This window comes from Castor canadensis, chromosome 1 (assembly GCF_047511655.1).
Source record: "Castor canadensis chromosome 1, mCasCan1.hap1v2, whole genome shotgun sequence".
NCBI lineage: Eukaryota > Metazoa > Chordata > Mammalia > Rodentia > Castoridae > Castor > Castor canadensis.
In genome coordinates, this window is record NC_133386.1 from 72183708 (window position 1) to 72205695 (window position 21988).

Here is a 21988-nt window from a genome sequence, read left to right on the forward strand (position 1 = left end):
AAGCTAAGTTTACTCTAACTGTGGAAAAATCTTTATATTTAATACCTTAGATGGCATCTATCAAAAGAAAATAGGATCATGGCAGCAGATGAGGACAATGGTGATGGAGCGAGTTTATTTGATATCTTTTCTGGTAAGAGGTACTTTCAATTGTCTTTCTCAATTCACTTTTTATTTTTTAATTTTTGGTGATGGAAATTGAATCCAGGGCCTTGCAGATGGTAGGCATATACTCTATCATTGAGCTATGTACCTACCGTTAGCCTCACTTAATATTCAAATTACAAAATCTTTTACTTATTCTCATGGGGAACTGTCATTACCAACTTTTTCTCTCTAAAACATAGGGAGTGCTTAGTAAACGTGAACCTGTTTCTGTTTTGTTTTTGCGGTGCCAAGGATTCAGCAGAGAGCCTTGCACTTGCTAGACAAGCACACTACCAGTGAGCTATATCCTGACCCTCTTTTTATTGAGGGTGTGAAGAGGATCTCACTATGTTGACCAGGCTAGACTGGAACTCCTAGGTTCGTGTGATTCTTCTACTTCAGCCTCATTTAAGGCTGGGACTACAAGCACACACCACTGTGCCTGACTGAACTTTCTCATTATGTGCTTTCAGGCCTCTAAATGTAATCGTTAGCAATTTTGCTAATAAGAATGATAATTTCTGTTGTGTCCAAAATAAATATTTGGTTTTTTTTTTTCATTTTTCTTTTATTATTCATATGTGCATACAAGGATTGGTTCATTTCTCCCCACTGCCCCCACCCCCTCCCTTACCACCCACTCCGCCCCCTCCCTCTCCCAACCCCAATACCCAGCAGAAACTATTTTGCCCTTAAAATAAATATTTGTTACTCTAATTGCAATTATGCTTGTTAATTGTTCAGAAAAAAATTGATATTCACAATGGGTGATTACTTTGAAAAAAGAGAAAACCAAGTGCAGAGTGTGGTGAGCATGCCTGTAATCCCGGCACTCAGGAGACTGAGGCAAAAAGATGGCAGGTCTGGGATACACAAGAGACTGTCTCAAAATGAAAAGAAAGCAAACCCAAGACCTGCTAGTAAAATATGTTTATAAATTAGAATCTTTTTTTGATTTGTGCAGTGCTGGGGATTAAATCCCAGCCTCCTGCGTGCTGGGCAAGTGCTCTGCCACTGAGCTGCACTTCCAAACCTAAACAGAAATATTTTATGTAATATGCAGAAGTCAGACTTTCATATCCTGATATGATATTTATTACTTAGTTCTTTTATCTTTTTATAGTTATGCTTTAACCTCATTAAATTTTTTTAGATTGTAGACATATTTATTGTCCAGAATTATGATTACTGTACTCAAAGAGTGAAAGGGACAGTTAAAAGCAAGCTTAATACAATTTTATTTTTATTTAAAATGTGTTTTAAAAAGGTGATATTTGTAGACATGGAAGGGTTCACATCAAATATGGCCATCATAACCACTCTGGTCATTTCCCCTTCATTCTCTGTTTGCTTCTGGACTCTAGAAGTGTTATTTGGTATTATTTGTTTTTACTGATGAACCCTTTTATTTTCACCTGGATTCACAAATTGTTATTTTTTTTTTGATGGGACTGGGTTTGAATTCAGGACTTCCTGTCTGCAAAGCAAGTGCTCTACTTGAGTTACACTGTCAGTCTATTTTGCTCTGGTTATTTTGGAGATGGGTCTCAAGAACTATTTGTCTGGGCTGGCCTCAATCCGTGATCCTCTTGATCTCAGGCTCCCAAGTAGTTAGGATTACAGAAGTGCACCATGGGCATTGGGCTCACAAATTGCTAAATTTCTTCTTACTCTAACTTCATTACATTTTGAAGGACAAACCTACATTGTTACTTTTATTTCCTGGATATGGTGTTTGCTGTTTTTGGTGGTACTGAGGATAAACTCACTGTTTTGTTGGCAAGCACTCTACCATTGGTCTATCCTCAAGGCGATACATTGTAAAAATAATGGTTCATGCCTATAATCCTAGCTACTCAGGAGGCAGGGATCAGGAGGATGGTGGTTTGAGGCCAGCCTGGTAAGATAGTTCACAGACCCTAATCTTGAAAACACCCAGTACAAAAAAGGGCTGGCGGGGTGGGTCAAGTGGTAGAGTGCCTGCCTATCAGGCTCAAGACCCTAAGTTCAAACCCCAGAACTGCCAAAAAAAAAAAAAAGAAAAAGCGGAAGAATTAGTCTGAATATAAAAATAAATGTATGCTACTGTAAGTTGTCGAATATCAGGGAGCATGGTGATAGAGAAAGAGTAAGTAAGTGGGGGGGTGTTAATTAAAGCACAGTATATACAGGCCTGAACTACTGAGTACCTGAAGCACTCAGGCCTGAAGTACTAAGACAAAACTCCCTTGGACTATTAGTATACACTTAAAAATGAAGGGCAGGAGGGTAAAACAAGTCTTTTCCGGGGGTGGATACCAGGAGGAGTGGGGTGGGCATAAGGAAAGGGTGAATGAGGGTGAATATAGTGGGTGTATATTGTATTTATATATGATAATAGAAGAATGAAACCTGTTGAAATTGTTCTAAGAAGGGGGGAGGAGAGGGTAAAGCTTACTAAGATATATTGTAAGGACATATGTAAGTATCACAATGTATCCCCCTGTATAATTATTATGTGCTAATAAAATCATTTACAAAAAAAAGAAAAATTAGCCTTTTATGTTTACCCAATTGATCATTTACCATTGCTAGTCCTTCTTTCATCCTTTAGTTCCCTATCATGTCATTTCCCCTTCGTTCCTTATTTGCTTGGACTCCAAATACATATTATGTGAGAGTTTTTGATATTACCCTGTAGATCACTAAGACTTACCCATTCTTCTCTCCTTTCCTCCCTTCTTTCTTCTTTTTCTCTCTGTCCTACAAATTGTGTAAAGATTGCATAATTTCTGTTGACCTGTAATTTCCTGGTTCTTCTGTCAAGCACATTCAGGGATTATTTTTGTTTAAAAAAATTTAATTAGCATATATTACTTGTACAAAGAGGTTCATTGTGATCTTTCCATACTTGCATATCATGAACTTTGACTAAATTCACCCCCTCTCTTATTTTTACCCCCCAGTGATGATTTTTTATTTGCAGTACTTTGTTTTAGATTTTTAAGTTGGTTCTTTTTAATTGTTTGTATTTCTCTGCTTAGATTTCCTATGTAGTCATTTTGGACTGCATTTATGACATAAATGATATGCTGTAGGCATAACTTAGCTGAACCTACACTTTAACCTCGCCTGTGATAGACAGTAACTGAAATCTCTACTCAAATATTTTAACTTTGGTTAAATTTTCAGATTTGTGTGTATGTGTGTGTGTATATCAGATATTTTGGGCAGAATTTGGAGAATCCCCTCCTTGGCTTTCTGGGTTTCCTCTCTCATCATCCAGTTGCCATTATCACCTTCAAGGGGCTAGAGGTTTCCATCTGTACTTCCACTGTCCAATGTAGCTCTAACAAGGGCCTGTCCTTCAGCAAAAAGCAGTAATAAAAGGGGAGTGGGGAATTCATACAGTGTTACCTTTATTTTTTGCAGTGCCAGGTCTCACACGTTCTTCTTTAGTTTATGACTGCTTCAGATTGCTCTCTAGCTCTTTAGATAGCTTTTAATAATTTGTTGAGCATATATAGTTATTACCTGAGGGTGGGTGTGATAGAAACTAGTCCGTTTTTACTGGTACTAGAGTCTTCTTATTTTTGAAAGTGATTTTTTTTTTGACCGTACTGGAGTTTGAACGCAGGGCCTTGGGATTTTTAGGTAGGCACTCTTACCACTTGAGCCATGCCTTCAACCCTTTTTGTTTTGGTTACTTTTCAGATGAAGCCTTGAATTTTTGCCTAGGACTGGCCTCAGACTGTGATCCTCCTACCTGTGCTTTCCATAAGCTGGAATTACAGGTGTATACCACCATCCCTAGCTTGTTTGTTCAGATGGAGTCTCACTAACTTTTTGCCCAGGCTGGTGTAAAATCATGATCCTCCTGAGTAACTGAGATTACTGGCATGAACCACATCACTGGACCCTAACAGATTTCTTTCTAAATCTGAAGTAATCAAGTTGTAAGTCTCTGTGCCAAAATCTTCTAGAAAAACTCATCTCTTTTTTTGGAACAAAAGTAATAAACTCTTCCTGATCCATTAGAGTAGAAATGGAAAAAACATTCAGTCATTTTTAACTAGTCTTTGCTATTCTTCCAGCTTCTCCTCTTAAAAATAATGATGAAGGCTCCTTGGACATATATGCTGGGTTGGACAGTGCTATTTCTGGTATGTAAATTCCATAAAATAGTATCATTTTGTTTGGTCAGTTTGTCCGGTTTTTTTTGTTACTTTCAATTACCAGTAACTTGATAACTCCTGAATAATTTGCCCATTCTTCAAAATTGATTACACTCAGGTAATTCTTTTCTTCATTTTTATTTTTTTATCTTGAATTTGTTTAGTGTATTTTATTTGTACAAAGGGCCTTCATTGTGACATTTTCCATATATGCATATAATGTACTTTGATCATATCACTCTCTCTGTTACTCTTTCTTAATCCCGCAAACCCCCAGGGAGTTTTTTTCCTAAAGCTTTACAAATGGGACAAATTAACACACAAATTTTTCATCTAGGTCCCAGGTTTAATTGGACCTTATGTAAAAATATTTTGTACCATTGAAATGCAGTCAGTGCTGTTGTCTTTACATATACTACTGCTTATTCTATCTCAGATTACTTGTTGTTAGGACATTTGAAAATTCTCCTTACCACAAATGTTTTTGAATGTATCAGTGAGAATGATAGTGAGTCTAGTGACCTGTCTAAATTAGAACCTTTTCCAGAATCAGTTCTCTCAATGTTTTGAACAAACATAATCACCACACTTGATTTGTTGGCACAGCCATTTTATGTCAACTGGAATTATAGCCATCATTTGTGAAATCAGTATAGATTTGTATGAAATGTAGGAGATGGACACATGTATAACCCTTTGAGGCAGACACAACATCAAGAAGCCTAACGAATATTTTAACGTAAGGGTTTTTGTCTGTTTATTTTAGATAGTACTTCTAAATCCTGTGTGCCATTCAGAAACTGTCTGGATTTATATGAAGAGATCCTGACTGAAGAAGGAACTGCAAAGGAGGCAACATATAATGACGTATGGGTTGCCATAATTATCGAAGACAGTTATTTACTCGTTTGTAGCTGTTGAAGAGCAGGCAGCAGCTTACCACTGAACAAATATCTGTGTTTAGGAATTAGTTCTTAGACTAAAAGAATACATAAGTCAGTTTATACCTTCTGACCTGCTTTTTAAAGTAATGCTTTTTCTGAACACTTGTCTAGATTTAATTTTAGTTTTACCTGACTAAATTTAAATGTCTGAATATATAAAATTTCAGTAGGCTATCAGTGTGATACAACATTTTATTTTTTCACAGTTTAAACTAAATTATATGTTCCATAATATGTCCTGAGACTTAAGTGAGACAAATTTCGTTCTATTATATTTGAATTTTAGGGTTTGGAGGTTGAATATGAAACTTACCAAAATACATTATTGGTAGGCTAAACTTTAAAAACCAGTAATCTAGCCAGGTATGGTGGTGCATACCTGTAATCCCAACCCTAGGGAGGCTGAGGCAGGACTCTTGGGAGTGGGACCCTGGCTCAAAAACAAAAATGGCCTCTGCCCTCCCTCATAATCTCACTGATGCCTATTAGTCGAAGTAGACTTTATGTACTCTTCTTAGTGCATTGATATGCAAAATTTTAAATATTTTTAAATGTCACCTACGCTAAGAAGGTACTTTAGAATGATGCTTAGATTAATCCTTTTATGTTTTACAGTTGCAGGTAGAATATGGAAAATGTCAGTTGCAAATGAAAGAGCTGATGAAAAAGTTTAAGGAAATACAGACACAGGTAGCATTATAACAAATATTTTATTTTTTCCTTGTTAACATTTTCAAGGTTCATTTGGGTGCCGGTGACTCATGGCCATAATCCTAGCTTCTTGGGAGGCTGAGATTGGGAGGATCGTGGCAGGCCAGGCAAATAGTTCAAGACCCCATCTCCAAAATAACCAGAGCAGGCTGGCGGAGCAGCTCAAGTGGTAGAGTGCCTGTCAAGCAAGTGTGAAGCCCTGAGTTCAAACCTCAGTGCTGCCAAAAAAAAGTAACCAGCACAAAATGGATTGGAGGCGGGATTGGAGATGTGGTTCAAGCAGTAGAGCACCTGCTTTGTAAGCTCAGAGTCCTAAGTTCAAACTCCAGTCCCACAAAGAAAAAAAAAAAAGAAAGAAAAGAAAAAACCTAGGTTCAGACCTAGTACAAAAAAAGAAAAACTTAGGGCCAGCCTGGACAATATAGTAAGACCTCCATCTCTTTTCAAAATATTTTTCTTTGTTGTAAATAGAAGTTAAAATGCTGAAGTGTTGCCAGTTTATAAAGAAACTTGGTTATTGTTACAAGCAGGAATTAAAATGCTAGAGTGTTGGCTGTTTATAAGGAAGTGGGTTTTTTTTTTTGGTCTTTCTTTATGCTAAAGATTGAATCCAGAACCCAGGGCCTGGTACATGCACCCTGGCATTTGAGTTGTACATCCTGTCCCTGGTACTATTTCTTGATTTGTTGAAGTTGATACAGGAAAGCTGCTTGAATAGTTTAAAATGACATTAACATAAATGGTCTGTTAGACTTAGACCAATTAATGGTCAAATGATAAAAAAATTTCTAGAAATAAGCCAGGTACTGGTGACTTATATCTATAATTGTAGCTTCTTGGGAAGCTGAGATCTGAAGGATAGTAGTTCAAGGTCAGCATGGGCAAATTCAAGAGACCCCATCTCCATGGCTCAAGTGGTAGAGCCTGCCTAGCAAGCATGAGGCCCTGAGTTCAAACTCCAATATTACCAAAAACAAAAACCCAAAAAACAAAAAAAACCCAAACCCATCTCAAAAATGACCAGAGTAAAAGATACTAAAGGTACGCTCAAGAAGTAGAATGCCTGCTTTGCAAGTGTGAAGCCCTGACTTCAAACCCCAGTCCTGCACTCCCCCTCCTAAAATTATAGAAATAGATGGTTTTAAAGAGAATAGTTTTAGAAGCTGGGCATGATGGCACATGCCCATAATCCCAGTACTTGGGAGACTGAAGGATAACAAGTTTGAAGACAGCCTGGGCTGCATAGTAAGACCTTACCTTTAAAAAAAAAAAATCAATTTAAAGGAATAAATATTTAGAATGCCTTCTTGTGGGAAAATGGTGATGCCCTCACAATTGTTGCCAGAAAGACCCTTTCTGTGATTGTGCTTCAAAAATCAGGAATGTGATGTTCTGTTCAGAATTTTACTTTTTTGTTAAAATTGTTTCTCTTCTGTTCCCCTTCCCCTGAAAGAGCCAGTAAACTCTAGATTCTTTCTTTATCTGGAAACTAATACATGTTTTCACATTTAACTTAAGTTGTTAAATATACTATTTTTAGCTTTTTTAAAAAAGTTTTTAATTTTTAATATAATGGCCCAGGCAGAACTTTTTTCCTACTGTTTATTGCTTTTACATTATGATCCCTGTTTCAAGTAGTTTCACTTTAAGTGGGCTTTTTCTGGTGCTAGTTATTTCTCTGAATTTCAGCTTCCCCATCTTTTAGTAATGAGGATAATAGTAATTCTTATAGGGTTTGTTTGGTTTTTTTTTTTTTTTTTTTGAGAATTACATAAGATAAAATGGGATGCCTAGCATGTAGTAAGCATTCAGTAATTATTAGCAAGTTGGGTGTGTGGCACATGCCTGTAATTCCAGCACATGGGAGGCTGAAGTAGGAGGATGAAGAGAGTTCAAGGCCATCCTGTATTCCAGAGAACAGACTCCATCTCAAAAGATGAAAAAAAAGCCAAATAACAAAAAATTTATTAGTTAATATAAACAATACCATGAGTAACACTGAAGATATGTACTTTATTAATGTTTTGTTAATGTCTTAGAATTTCAGCTTAAAAAATGAAAACCAGTCTCTTAAGAAGAATATTTCAGCACTTATCAAAACTGCCAGAGTGGAAATAAACCGCAAGGATGAAGAAATAAATAATCTTCACCAAAGGTATAACAAAGGAGTAACAAACCCTTGTAACTATAAATTTTGTGGGTATTGATACTTGAAATATTTTTTACTTTGAGTGGAAAGATGAAATTATGTATTTTAATTAATATTTAAGGTTTTAGTGTGAGTAGTGACTAACATGCTAATGTTTTATAATGTTATATATGTGGTTATTAATAGAACATTACCACATACCTCTCTGAATATATTTCTCTAAAACACTGAGAATCTTTCTCTAGTATGGTTTGCCCCTGATGGTATTTATGTACATGTCATGAGTTCTTCTAGGTCACACCAAATTACCAAAATATCAGCAGAGCAGGGACTGGGAAGCTAGTTCAGTGGTAGAGCATATGCTTAGCATACCTGAGACCCTGGGTTCAACCCATAAAAAAGACATCTGTACTTACAGCCTTTGTTTATTAACAAATCTCTCTCAAGTGAATCAACAGTGACTGCCATTAAATCCATTAAACCATCAAATAATTTTGACTTCCCATTAAACTTGCTCTCTTTGCACATTGTTTGACACATTTGACTCTCCCTCTTTGAAACAGTTTTTCCCTTTGGCTTTAGTAAATACTAATTTTTAGTTTTCTTCCTGAGGTTTATTCTTCTGTACTTGGCTGCTGTGAATAAGTTCATCAAAGCTCAAACCTATATATATCCTTTTCTTTCTCTATCAGGATTTTCTTATGAGATAATCTCACCCATGCTAGGTCAGTTCCATTTATATGTACATACCTACTTCATATCTGTACATAAAGGCCTTTAAAGGTTTTTCAAAACTACCTCATCCAAAAATGTATTTATTGGGCTGGTGATGTGGCAGGTAGAGCCCCTGCCTAGTAAGCACAAGACCCTGAATTCAACCCCTAATACTATTCCTGCCCCCCAAACCTTTTCCATTGTTCCCTAGCTCAGTAGATTTTCCTATCATTTACTCAGTTGGTGTAGACTAGAGACCTAGGAATGGGGTGACCATTTAATTTATTGCCCACACTAGAATATTGAGGGGGGGTTGTCCTTAATAATTACACACCAAGATTGCTTGAAACCTGGGACTTAGTCACCCTACCTAGGATACTTAACTCCCAATTCATCACCACATCCTTGTTGATATTGACATCTTTATGATCTCAAATCATTTGCTTCTCTTATTTCTGACATTTGTTGCTACCCATCTGCTGCCATCCAGATTGGCAGTAATCCTTATGCTGACATCTCTGCATCCACTCTTGCCTTCTCTAGCCTCTCGTGTGTCTCTTTTCTGTATTATGCAGGGCATGATCCAAAGCACAAATCTAGACATTTCAGTATCGCAAAAATCACCCCATCCTACCCTCTTTTTCTGATTAATATTGTATCACTGGCTTTGTATTGTTTTTAGGATAAAAGATTATAAATCATAACTTGGCCCACAAGGCCCTTCACAATATAGTCCTAAACTATTGCACAAGCCTGCCTTCCATGCTTAACCTCTGCTGTAGTTGTCATAGATCTTGATACTCCTTGGAGGTACCGTAAGTTCTCCTTTTGGGTCGGCTGCTTTTACTTCCTAGAATGCTGTTCTCTTTTACCTGCTAAATAGTTGACATTCATTCTTTAGTCTTAGCTTAACCTTTTGGTTTTTTTTTTTTTTTTTTTGTGGTACATGGGTTTGAACTCTGGGCCTTAATGCTTGCTAGGCAAGCATTCTACCTCTTGAGCAGTAATCGCATCCCTTAACTATTATTTCATGAGAGAAACTTGCCTGTCCTCTCTTTCTAGATCAAATTTCTCTTTGTAGCTTTATGTACACTTGCAGTTTTTCAAATAAGAAGTGAGATTACTTTATGGTTCTGGGATTTGAAGTCAGCTTCATGCTTGCTAGACAGGTACTCTTCTATTTGAGCCATGCCTCTGACTCAGGATTACTTGATTTAGCCTCTGGCTATCATCTTCATAGAATAGGGTCCATGTTTGTCCTCAGCATTTTAATTTTTTAATTTTTCTTTTTTGATGATACTGCAGTTTGAACTTAGGGCCTCATTCTTGCTAGGCAGGCTCTCTGCTACTCAAGCCAGTCCGCCAATTCCTTTTTTTTTGGCGGGGGTGGGGGTGGTGGCAGTTTGGATATTTTTCAAGATAGGGTTTTTCGAACTTTTTGCCAGGGTTGGCTTTGAACCACAATCCTCCTGATCTCTGCCTCTGGAATTGCTAGTATTACAGGTGTGAGTCACCGGTGCTGGCCTTGTATGAATTTATTAACTTAAATCATTTCTCCCAGTGCACCTCCCATAAGGTTGGCTCCTGAATTGTTGGAGAAGCTTTATATATATATATTTGAGTCTTTTCAAAAGAGGGGTATGATGTTTGTACAGGGCGAAAATAAAAATTGAGTGAATAAATAATGGAAGTACCTTTTTAGTTTTTTTTGATGTAGTGTTATACATTATTAAATGTTCTGTCAGAACATTTGGTTGAAACTTAAATGTTTAATGAATAGCCAAATTAAGATAGAAACATAATGTGAAAATATAAAAAAAATTTAAGCATGTAAATTCTGGAAAACATTTAATGTGAAGGTATATTTTAAAATAAAACTTCTGCTGATAGTATTTTATTTGGTATGGAATTATACTATGTGTTACAAGATCCGTGGGTTAGAACTATCTTTTAGGAACTTAAAATTTAAATAAGTATGATGCATACATAACATTTGTTGAATACAAGTCTTTTGTTATGTAAATATATCACAAACATTGTCCATTCTGTGACTTGCTTATGTTTTAATTTTGTCTTTTGAGAAATAGAAGTTCTCTTAGCAAAATTCAGTTTGTTGAATACAAGTCTTTTGTTATGTAAATATATCACAAACATTGTCCATTCTGTGACTTGCTTATGTTTTAATTTTGTCTTTTGAGAAATAGAAGTTCTCTTAGCAAAATTCAGTTTATGAAATGTTTTCTTTTATGGTACTACTTGTTTATTTTCACATTTCTTCAGTTGTTTCATCGGTTTCTTTTAAAAATTGATTTGTTTTTTTTGTTGTTTTTGGCTTTGAGGTTTTTTTTTGTTTGTTTTGTTTTTTGTTCATGACTGGAACCCAGGGCCTTCCTCTGCACTGCCCTAAACTCTCAGTCCCTAATTGGTTGAGTCAGAATCTGTATTAGTTTCCTAACACTATGATAATCAAAGTACCACAGACAAGGTGGCTTAAACACAGAAATTTATTGTTTCAAAGTTCTGGAGATTAGAAGTCAAACATTACGGTATTGTCAGGGTTGGGTTTTTTTTGTTGTTTGTTTGTTTGCAGTACTCGAGTTTGAACTCAGGGCCTATACCTCTAGTCACTCCATCAGCCCTTTTTTATGAGATGGTTTTTTTTTTTTTTTTGAGGTAGGGTCTTGAACTATTTGTCTAGGCATGAGTCACCAGTGTCAGATACTTTTTTGTGTGTTTAAATTTTTCAGATGCTGGGGGTGTTGTGGTCTTGGAGGCAAACCTCAAAATAATTGATTTCTCTCTCTCTCTCTCTCCCTCTCTTTCTCTCTCTCTCGGCTTGGTGCCCCATTCCTGCCACCACAAAAACTCTCTGTCCTTCTGTACCTTCTCCCACCAGCCTATGGATTTCTATTCTGAAGGTTCTGAGAGAAGGATCAGTTCTAGGTCTCTCCCCTTGATTTGTAGATGGTTATCTTCTTCCTGTGTCTTCATATTATATTCTGTTTCTTTCTAGCTCTGTGTCCCTCCCCCCTTTTTTTAATAGGGGCATCAGTCACATTAGATTAAGGCTTACCCTAATAACCTGACTTTAGATTGATTACCTCTATAAAGACTTTGTTAAAATTAGGTCCATATTTTTAGGACTTCAACATACAAATTTGTTGATAGGGATAATATGATTCAATTCATAAAAGAAAATCCATGTAAGGTCTACATATTATGTTAGGTTATATGTTTCCTAAGTCTTCCTTTTGCTTTATAACAATTTCCCCATATGTCTTGATTTTTTAAATTTTGGGGATTTCCACACATTTGAGTAGTAGTAGATTTTTGAAAAGTCAGGAACATTGCAAGTCTAGTAAAATGAACTTACTACAAAGCATTAAAATGAGCTGGTGCCGTTGGCTCATGCCTGTAATCATAGCTACTCTGGAGGCAGAGATCAGAAAGATTGTGGTTTGAAGCCAGCCCCAGGCAAATAGTTTGTGAGACCCTATCTTGAGAATACCCAACACAAAGTAAGGCTGGTGGCATGGTTTACATGGTAGAGTGCTTGCCAAGCAAGTGTGAGACCTTGAGTTCAAGCCTCAGTACTGCAAAAAAAAAAAGGAAGAAAAAAAAAAAAAGCTAAAATGAGCTGTTAAGAAAAAAGCAGTTTTCAGAAAGCATAAATACTATATTTGGAGGGCAAAAAATAAATAAGCTCACTTGTCCTAAAAGAAGTGAACTCACAGTTAGTTTGGAAGTTGTGCACCTGTGGTAGAAGAGGTCCAAAGAGATGAGCAGGTATAAGGATAAGTTTGCTTTGGAACTCACTTGTTTTGAGAACTGATTCATTTAGTTGCACAGTGGTAAATTTTGTTTTGTTTTTTTCCTGGTGCTGATGATTGAACACAGGGCTTTCTGACTATTAGGCATGCTCTGAACTACTGAACTACATCCCAAGCCCCAGTCATTTTCTATTTTATACAGGGTACAGTTGGTTTTGCCAGTATGTAGGCCACTAAATTTTAAAAGTGTCACGTGTGAATAAAATGTGGAAGATTATTAAATATCAATTTGTTTTCTGTTAATTTCTATTTCTTGATAGATTGTCTGAGTTTCCACATTTTCGAAATAATCATAAAGTCGCAAGGACATCGGATGCAATTAGAACAAAAGATCTCACCTCCAGATCTCCCCATTTGGATGATTGTTCAAAGACTGATCACAGAGTTAAACGTGATGTTTCTAAAGATGTATATCATCACACTTTACCGCCAAACCTGGAAAAAGAAGGAAAATCACATTCTGAAACACAGAACACTTCGCATTTGTCTACACCTGTTGAGAAACATTGCACCGATGGAGTTTGGTCGCGTTCTCATCAGGTTGGTGAAGGTAACTCAAATGAGGATAATAGAAGAGGGAGGAAGGCTATTAGACACAGCCAGTACAGCAGAGGAGTGGACAGAACGCGAAAAGACTCGAGCAACAGCTGTGGTAATGGTGAACCAAGGAACACAGAGGCTAGTCCAAGGCTACAAGGACGTCCAGAGAAACATGGTACTGGTGAACCAAAGACTGAAAGCAAAAATTCAAAGTTTAAAAGTAGCACAGATTCAGATTACAAAAGTGAACGCAATACCTCTTCCTGGGAGAAAGAGACGTCTAGAGAAAGGTCACACAATCGAGTAGAATCTCAAAATGACAAGAACCTGGAGAGACAAAGTGAAAGATCACAAAACATGAATAGAAAAGAAGTTCAGTCACAGGACAAAGAAGAAAGAAAAGGTGATCTGAAACATAAATTGGTAATAAAGGACCAGGATCATTGGAGGCGACCTGAACGGACCTTGCTTCCCCATTCTAAGAGTGAAATAAAATCTTACAGTTCCAGTAAACACCATCCAGAAGAGAGAAGAGGAAGGGAAGATTATAAAAGAGACAGGGGTGTGAGCTGTCATGGATTTCAAGATGGAAGATGTTCATCTTCTCTTTCAAGCAGTAGAACTCACAAGCACATGTACTCCAAGGAAGTTGATGCTATGCAGCAATGGGAAAATCTACCTTTCAAAACAGAAAGGCATAGAACCGAAGATAAGAGGAAAAGAGAACGAGAAAAAGAGGACAACAGGCATATGAGGAATGACAAAAAATCACCTACAGAACATTTGCAGAAGACTGGTAAAGAAACTAAGAAGATCAGTACTGATTCAAAGAGACAGAATGAGCCAAAAAATGATAAAGGTGCAGTCTCTAATAATGAAGCTTCTGAAGGCACAGAACAAAAAGAGTTTGAAGTGAAAGCTGAGAATAGTCCAAATGAAACAAAAAACAAAGACTTAAAGTTAAGCTTTATGGAAAAATTGAACTTGACTCTTTCTCCTGCTAAAAAGCAGCCTATTCCTCAGGATAATCAGCATCAAATATCTGATGTTCCCAAGTCCAGTGGTGTATGTGATTCAGAGTCCTTACTAAAGGCTAAAGCAGTGACATGTATCCCCTCCGTCAGTGAACACATTGCAGAGGAAACAAAATCAGAGTTATTGGAACCAAAGGATGCTCTTCCAGCAGTGTCTGAACTCAGGATCAGTGTTCCAGAAAGCCAAATGGAAGAAGAAAATAGTTTGCTAGTTAAATCTGTTGAGAATGCTATGCCTTGTGAAGTGCCCATTTGTGGTACAGAGATTTCCTTCTCAACCCCTATGAAAATGGAACAAAGAGCATCCTTATTTCTATCACCAACAGAAGTGGGAGAGGTCGTTGATAGTTCAAGGTCAGCAGCTTCTGTGGTAGTGGATATATTACCAACAGATGTTTCTCAAAAGTTTGTCCTGGGATTGGACACCAAAAGACATGATGGTTTGAATTCCTGTGGTATTTCTGAAAATATAGAAATGGAGGTGCCTCTTTCAACAAAAGTGGCTGAAACTAGTGAAAGCCTTCAGCAGCCTTCAGTTGAAGAACCTGACATTCTGTCAGTAAACCTTTCAGAAGACAGTAACCGCAAATTTGAACCTTCTCTTGTAGAGAATAAGCCTAGTCATTTGGAGCCTTGCTTATCTAAAGAGATTCTAACATCTTCACCATACCAGACTGGATTAATAGACCACAGAATGGAAATTGGGGAAACAAACTCAGACTATCATGATGATGAGAACTCGGTTTTGAGCATTGACTTTAATCACTTGAGACCTATTCCAGAAGCTATCAGCCCTCTGAATAGTCCAGTGAGACCTGTAGCAAAAATTCTTAGAGTGGAAAGCCCATCTCAACTTTCATTGTATAGTAACAGTCATAAAGGTAATAGTTTATATTATCTTCTAGAACTCATCATTTTGTGAGAATATAAAATATATAAACAAAATAGATTGGTGCTTTTGTTGTTTGATAACATGAAAACATTCAGAACATGAAAACATTCAACCTTGTCAACTAGAAGTGTATTTATCTAAATTTAGATAATCTTAAGTCACACTGAGCTATAACCTAGCTGCTTTAATTCTGAATTCTTTATATTAAAGAAGGAATGAAAGGACAGATTGTTTGAAATTGTATGTATTTATTATCTATTTATGTCTGGGATTGAACCCTGGGCCTCCTGTTTGTTAAGCACACACTGTATTACTGAGCTACACACCCATTCCAGTTTTCAGATACATTTTTGTTGTTCAAAAGCCCATTGTCAAAAGGCATAGTGTAGATGGTATTGCTTAAGTGAAGTAAAAATCCAAATGATCAAACTGTACACTTGTGAGACACCTTACGACCACTTTTTTTCTTGACATTGCTGTGTATCAGACTCAGGGTCGCAGTGCATACCAGGCATGTGCCCTACCACTGAGCTGTAGCCCATGCCTTTTCTGAGCTCTTTGTAAGACCACTAAAGGCCAGTGAAAATGATGAAGTGTTAGGCATTAACATTTTGCCTTAAAGAAGAAAAGGGTATTAATAAAACAACTTAGCATTTAATTTTTTATTAAATTAAGGATGGAAATGTCAATGACTAAGACTCAGTGGTTATGTGACTTTAATCTACTTTTCTCCTCAGATGTGTTTCTATCAGATTCAGTTCATTCTACCTCCAAGAGTCCATCTGATCTCAATAAGGAAAATCAAAAGCCAATTCACAAATCTGACAAATGTACAAAAGCAGATTCCTGTAAGATTTCATCTTTAGATGAATTAGAAGAAGGAGAAATTAGAAGTGATAGTGAAGAGTCTACATCACAGAAACATATTGAAAATACCAAACCTGGAGCTTCTGCTGAAGTGCACAACACTAAGATTAGTCCACAAGGTAGTAAAAGTACTGTGCATTTGCATAAAGACCACAGGAAAACATCTGTAAAAATTCATCAGAGCAATAGCAAATGGAATAAAAGACCAAGTCAGTCTAGTAGATCTTCAAAAACAGAGAGGAAAGATAAAACTATGAGCATTTCCAGCTTGGAAAAAATACTTCCAATTATTGCTGCACCCTCTTCTGTATGGGAGATAATGCATATGTTAAGAACAATAGGCAAACATGTAAGGAAAAATTACATGAAATTCAAGGTAAAGTTTTCATTGATACAGTTTCATAGAATTATTGAATCAGCAACTTTGAGTTTTACATCACTAATTAAACACCTTGATTTATCCAAGATCTCTAAGTCAGTAACTACTTTACAGAAGAATCTCTGTGATGTGATAGAATCTAACCTCAAGCAAGTTAAGAAGAATGGCATAGTTGATCGTTTATTTGAACAGCAACTACCAGATATGAAGAAAAAACTGTGGAAATTTGTTGATGAACAACTTGATTATTTGTTTGAAAAGCTTAAGAAAATCTTAGTAAAATTTTGTGATTCTATAAATTTTGGCAGTGACAATGATCAAGGAAAAGTTGCAAAAAAATGTAAAGAGAGAATACAATATTCAAATTGTCAGAAAGGGAATGTGGACAGTTCCAGTAAAGAAATACGGAAAGAAAAATTACCTAAGTCAGAAGACTCTGTAAATTGTAAGCCTTTACTGGGATGTAAAAAACCTGAAGAAAATCATCAAGACCAAAATAATACCAACATTAACACAGTGAAGCATGACATTAAAAGAGGTTTTAACACCTGCTTTGATGGTTTAAAAAACTCTGAATCTGAAGAGCACTCTTTGGACCTAAACTGTCCAAATATTTCCAAGCCAGGAAAAAATGAAGGCAACACTATAGAAGAGACACAGATATCCCAGCATGCCGGTTTAAAGCCAGAGCGTAGTTTTGAGATCCTTACCGAGCAGCAAGCATCTAGCCTCACTTTTAATTTAGTGAGCGATGCACAGATGGGTGAAATATTTAAAAGTTTGTTACAAGGTTCTGATCTTTTGGACAGTAGTGTTAACTGTACTGAAAAAACTGAGTGGGAGTTAAAGACTCCAGAGAAACAGCTACTGGAGAGTCTTAAGTGTGAATCTATACCAGCTTGTACAACAGAGGAGCTAGTTTCAGGAGTGGCTTCTCCAGGTCCTAAAATGATTAGTGATGATAATTGGTCATTATTATCATCTGAAAAAGGACCATCTCTGTCTTCAGGGCTTTCGTTGCCAGTTCATCCCGATGTGTTGGATGAAAGTTGTATGTTTGAAGTGTCTACTAACATAGCCTTAAGTAAAGACAATGTATGCAGTTCAGAAAAGAGCAAGCCCTGCATTTCTTCCATACTCTTTGAAGATCTTGCAGTCTCTTTAACAGTACCGTCCCCTCTGAAGTCTGATGGTCATCTCAGTTTCTTAAAGCCTGAAGTTTTGTCAAATTCAACTCCTGAAGAAGTTATTAGTGCACATTTTAGTGAAGATGCCTTACTTGAGGAAGAGGATGCATCTGAGCAGGATATTCATTTAGCTCTGGAGTCTGATAATTCAAGCAGTAAATCAAGTTGCTCTTCATCATGGACAAGTCGGTCTGTTGCTCCGGGCTTTCAGTATCACCCTAATCTTCCCATGCATGCTGTCATAATGGAAAAGTCCAATGATCATTTCATTGTGAAGATACGACGTGCAGCACCACCTACCTCCCCTGGACTTAAACACAATATGGTAGCTGATGAGTCATTGGCATCTTTGCCCAGAGTTGGAAAGGAAGCTGATGAAGCATCAGAGAAAGAAAGTATTTCTTGTCAGAGCACAGTTTTTAAGTCTGTGGAGGAATTGGAAAATTCCGGCAAAAATGATAGCAAAGCAACTCAAGAAGAACACACTTCTATAATACAAACACAAGTTCCATATATATATGAATTTCTTAAAGATGCTTCAGGTAAGGTGGAGCATAGTGATGAAGAGGCTGATGATTGTTTCAAGTTACATCAAGTATGGGAGCCAAAAGTTCCTGAGAGCCTTGAAGAATTGCCTTCAATGGAGAAAATCACACACTCTGTTGAGAATCCTCTTCCCAACACATACATAGACCTAACAAAAGATCAGGTGACTGAATCCAAAAACTTAGGAGAGCTCATAGAAGTAACAGTTGTAAATATTGATGATTTGGGATGTTCTGGAAGCAATTTAGATCAAAATACTCACATATTAGGTAATTCTTTGCAGTCTGATACTATAGATGCTTTTATTGATTTGACACAAGATGCTTCAAGTGAGAGTAAAAATGAAGGGAACCGTCCCGTGTTAGCTGTTGAAGGCTTAGAGTGTCAGGTGATATGTGTAGATGAGGATAACTCTAAGGAAGAAAAAATGCCTTTGGAGTGCATTGGTGAGGAAATGTGTATTGATTTGACTCCAGAGTCTCCTGATTTATGTGAAGTGAAAAAGGATTTAAAATCAGAGCCACCACCAAATTCTGATGGTATAGAATTGCCTGGGACTTTGGATAATGCTCACAGGAAGAGAAAAAACTGTTCTGGTATAAATCATTCTTCTCAGAAAAAACAAAGAAAGGAAATAGACTTAGCAAGTAGGGAAAAGACCAAGAAACTTAGCCAAGATTCTGGTAAAAATGGTGATGTTCACCGAAAGAAAGCCAATAAGAAAAGGCCCCCTACAGTGATTAAAGATCCCTCATTCTTGAAGGCAAGCCCTGGGATTAAGGATTCATCAGCAGCACTCGCCACTTTTTCTACAAGCCTTTCTGCAAAAAATGTTATTAAAAAGAAGGGAGAAATTATAGTCTCATGGACAAGGTAAGAATCTTGTGAGATGTTTTTAATTACCAGGAAATTTTGAGACATTAGTAGTCTAATCATTCCATCAGTTTTATCTCATCCTAAAAGAAGGAAGAGTGTTACTTGTTGTCATTTTCTCTTCAATTAGGCATTTTCAAAGTTTCATAAGTAGATTGTACTTTAGCGTTTTATGTGAACTTTATAAGAAATGAAGATTTTAAGACCCCCATTTTATTTTTTTTATTTTACTTTTTTTTTATTTTATTATTCATATGTGCATACAAGGCTTGGGTCATTTCTCCCCCCTGCCCCCACACCCTCCCTTACCACCCACTCTGCCCCCTCCCTCTCCCCCCCACCCCCTCAATACCAGGCAGAAACTATTTTGCCCTTATTTCTAATTTTGTTGTACAGAAAGTATAAGCAATAATAGGAAGGAACAAGGGTTTTTGCTGGTTGAGATAAGGATAGCTATATAGGGAGTTGACTCACATTGATTTCCTGTGCATGTGTGTTACCTTCTAGGTTAATTCTTTTTGATCTCACCTTTTCTCTAGTTCCTGGTCCCCTTTTCCTATTGGCCTCAGTTGCTTTTCAGGTATCTCTTTTAGTTTCTCTGCGCTAAGGGCAACAAATGCTAACTAATTTTTTAGGTGTCTTACCTATCCTCACCCCTCCCTTGTGTGCTCTCACTTTTATCATGTGCTCAAAGTCCAATCCCATTGTTGTGTTTGCCCTTGATCTAATGTCCACATATGAGGAGAACATACGATTTTTTGTCTTTTGGGCCAGGCTAACTTCACTCAGAATGATGTTCTCCAATTCCATCCATTTACCAGCGAATGATAACATTTCGTTCTTCATGGCTGCATAAAATTCCATTGTGTATAGATACCACATTTTCTTAATCCATTCGTCAGTAGTGGGGCATCTTGGCTGTTTCCATAACTTGGCTACTGTGACTAGTGCTGCAATAAACATGGGTGTGCAGGTGCCTCTGGAGTAACCTGTGTCACAGTCTTTTGGGTATATCCCCAAGAGTGGTATTGCTGGATCAAATGGTAGATCAATGTCTAGCTTTTTAAGTAGCCTCCAAATTTTTTTCCAGAGTGGTTGTACTAGTTTACATTCCCACCAACAGTGTAAGAGGGTTCCTTTTTCCCCACATCTTCGCCAACACCTGTTGTTGGTGGTGTTGCTGATGATGGCTATTCTAACAGTGGTGAGGTAGAATCTTAGCGTGGTTTTAATTTGCATTTCCTTTATTACTAGAGATGGTGAGCATTTTTTTCATGTGTTTTTTGGCCATTTGAATTTCTTCTTTTGAGAAAGTTCTGTTTAGTTCACTTGCCCATTTCTTTACTGGTTCATTAGTTTTGGGAGAATTTAGTTTTTTAAGTTCCCTATATATTCTGGTTATCAGTCCTTTGTTTGGTGTATAGCTGGCAAATATTTTCTCCCACTCTGTGGGTGTTCTCTTCAGTGTAGAGACCACTTCTTTTGATGAACAGAAGCTTTTTAGTTTTATGAGGTCCCATTTATCTATGCTATCTCTTAGTTGCTGTGCTGCTGGGGTTTTGTTGAGAAAGTTCTTACCTATACCTACTAACTCCAGAGTATTTCCTACTCTTTCCTGTATCAACTTTAGAGTTTGTGGTTTGATATTAAGATCCTTGATCCATTTTGAGTTAATATTGGTATAGAGTGATATACATGGATCTAGTTTCAGTTTTTTGCAGACTGCTAACCAGTTTTCCCAGCAGTTTTTGTTGAAGAGGCTGCTATTTCTCCATCGTATATTTTTAGCTCCTTTGTCAGAGACAAGTTGGTTATAGTTTTGTGGCTTCATATCTGGGTCCTCTATTCTGTTCCACTGGTAAGACCCCCATTTTAGACATAAAGAAAAGCATAGTTGGACTGGGGGATGTGGTTGGTTGGTTTGTTTTTTTGGTGGTGGTGGAGTTTGAACTCAGAGCTTCACACTTGCCAGGCAGGTGCTCTACCACTTGATGAGAATGCTTAATATGGGGTGCTGAATTTTGTTAAAATTAGTGGTGTTTTGTTTAAAACCACAGGCCTCAAATTCTCATTTCAGATAACTTGCAGATGTCAGAGTAAAATCTCAGAGATTGTGATAACATATTTGCTTAGATCATGTTAAAGGTAGAGGTCTGGGAAGTAGAAGATGTGCGTTCTGTTTTAGTTCTAGTTTTTCTGCTTGCTTCATCTGTGATCATCTTCAGTTCCTAATATTTTCAGTAGCATAAAATTAAAGGTAGGATTAATGAAAACTTCAATTTTATCAGTAGAAGAATAATTTACAAAATTGAGGAAATATATATGTGATCAAAGGGTTAAATTATGTATAGTCTTGTTTCTAGAGATAAACATTGTTCATATTTTGGTATATATACTTTTTTCCTGTGGATTTTACTAGAAATGTCATCCTATTTGTGGGTATTAAGACAGTGGAATTTATGATCTTTCTATTTCAATGTGTAAAAGCTACATATGATTTTTCTCTCCTTAGAAATGATGACCGGGAAATTTTACTAGAGTGTCAGAAAAGAATGCCATCTCAGAAAACATTTACATATTTAGCCGTCAAGTTGAATAAAAATCCAAATCAGGTAATTACCCAATTTTTACATGTCAATTCATTCACAGACATTCTTTTATTTATTAAATTTACTATTTTTTGTGGTTGGGGGATTGAACCCAGGGCCATGTCCATGCTTGGCAAGCACTCCACCATTGAGCTGTACCCCAGCTCCAGATTTAATTTACAACATCTTAAGATACATAGATATTTATTAACTTGTTTAAAGATGTTGCTTATTATAGGACTATTAAATAGTGACTATAGAAGAAGTATGATAGGAATTATTCTGATTTTTTTTTCCCCCTGTATCTTACCATTTATTTTGTATCTCAGGGAATTTGGTAGTTACGTTTCCTTACTTAATAAGATTTAGTATTGAAAAGTTAAAGAAAGCAATCACCTTAGTAGTAAGATACTTCATTTTCTAAACATTACTT

General features: G+C 36.8%; 1 protein-coding gene across 6 annotated transcripts in view; it reads left to right on the forward strand.

Moving 5' to 3' along the window:
* Casp8ap2 (caspase 8 associated protein 2) overlaps window positions 1-21988 on the forward strand; it is a 36419-nt gene that overhangs the window by 10268 nt on the left and 4163 nt on the right. For 4 of the 6 annotated variants that reach the window (XM_074078107.1, XM_074078116.1, XM_074078125.1 and 1 more), the window contains exons 2-9: window positions 51-133; window positions 4221-4289; window positions 5068-5168; window positions 5861-5935; window positions 7996-8111; window positions 12910-15104; window positions 15853-18967; window positions 21480-21579. In XM_074078107.1, coding sequence (XP_073934208.1) covers window positions 79-133; window positions 4221-4289; window positions 5068-5168; window positions 5861-5935; window positions 7996-8111; window positions 12910-15104; window positions 15853-18967; window positions 21480-21579 — 5826 coding nt within the window. In that variant the 5' untranslated portion in view covers window positions 51-78. The remainder of the gene's footprint in view (window positions 1-50; window positions 134-4220; window positions 4290-5067; window positions 5169-5860; window positions 5936-7995; window positions 8112-12909; window positions 15105-15852; window positions 18968-21479; window positions 21580-21988) is intronic. The other 2 variants (XM_074078134.1, XM_074078131.1) reach the window with 2 other exon arrangements.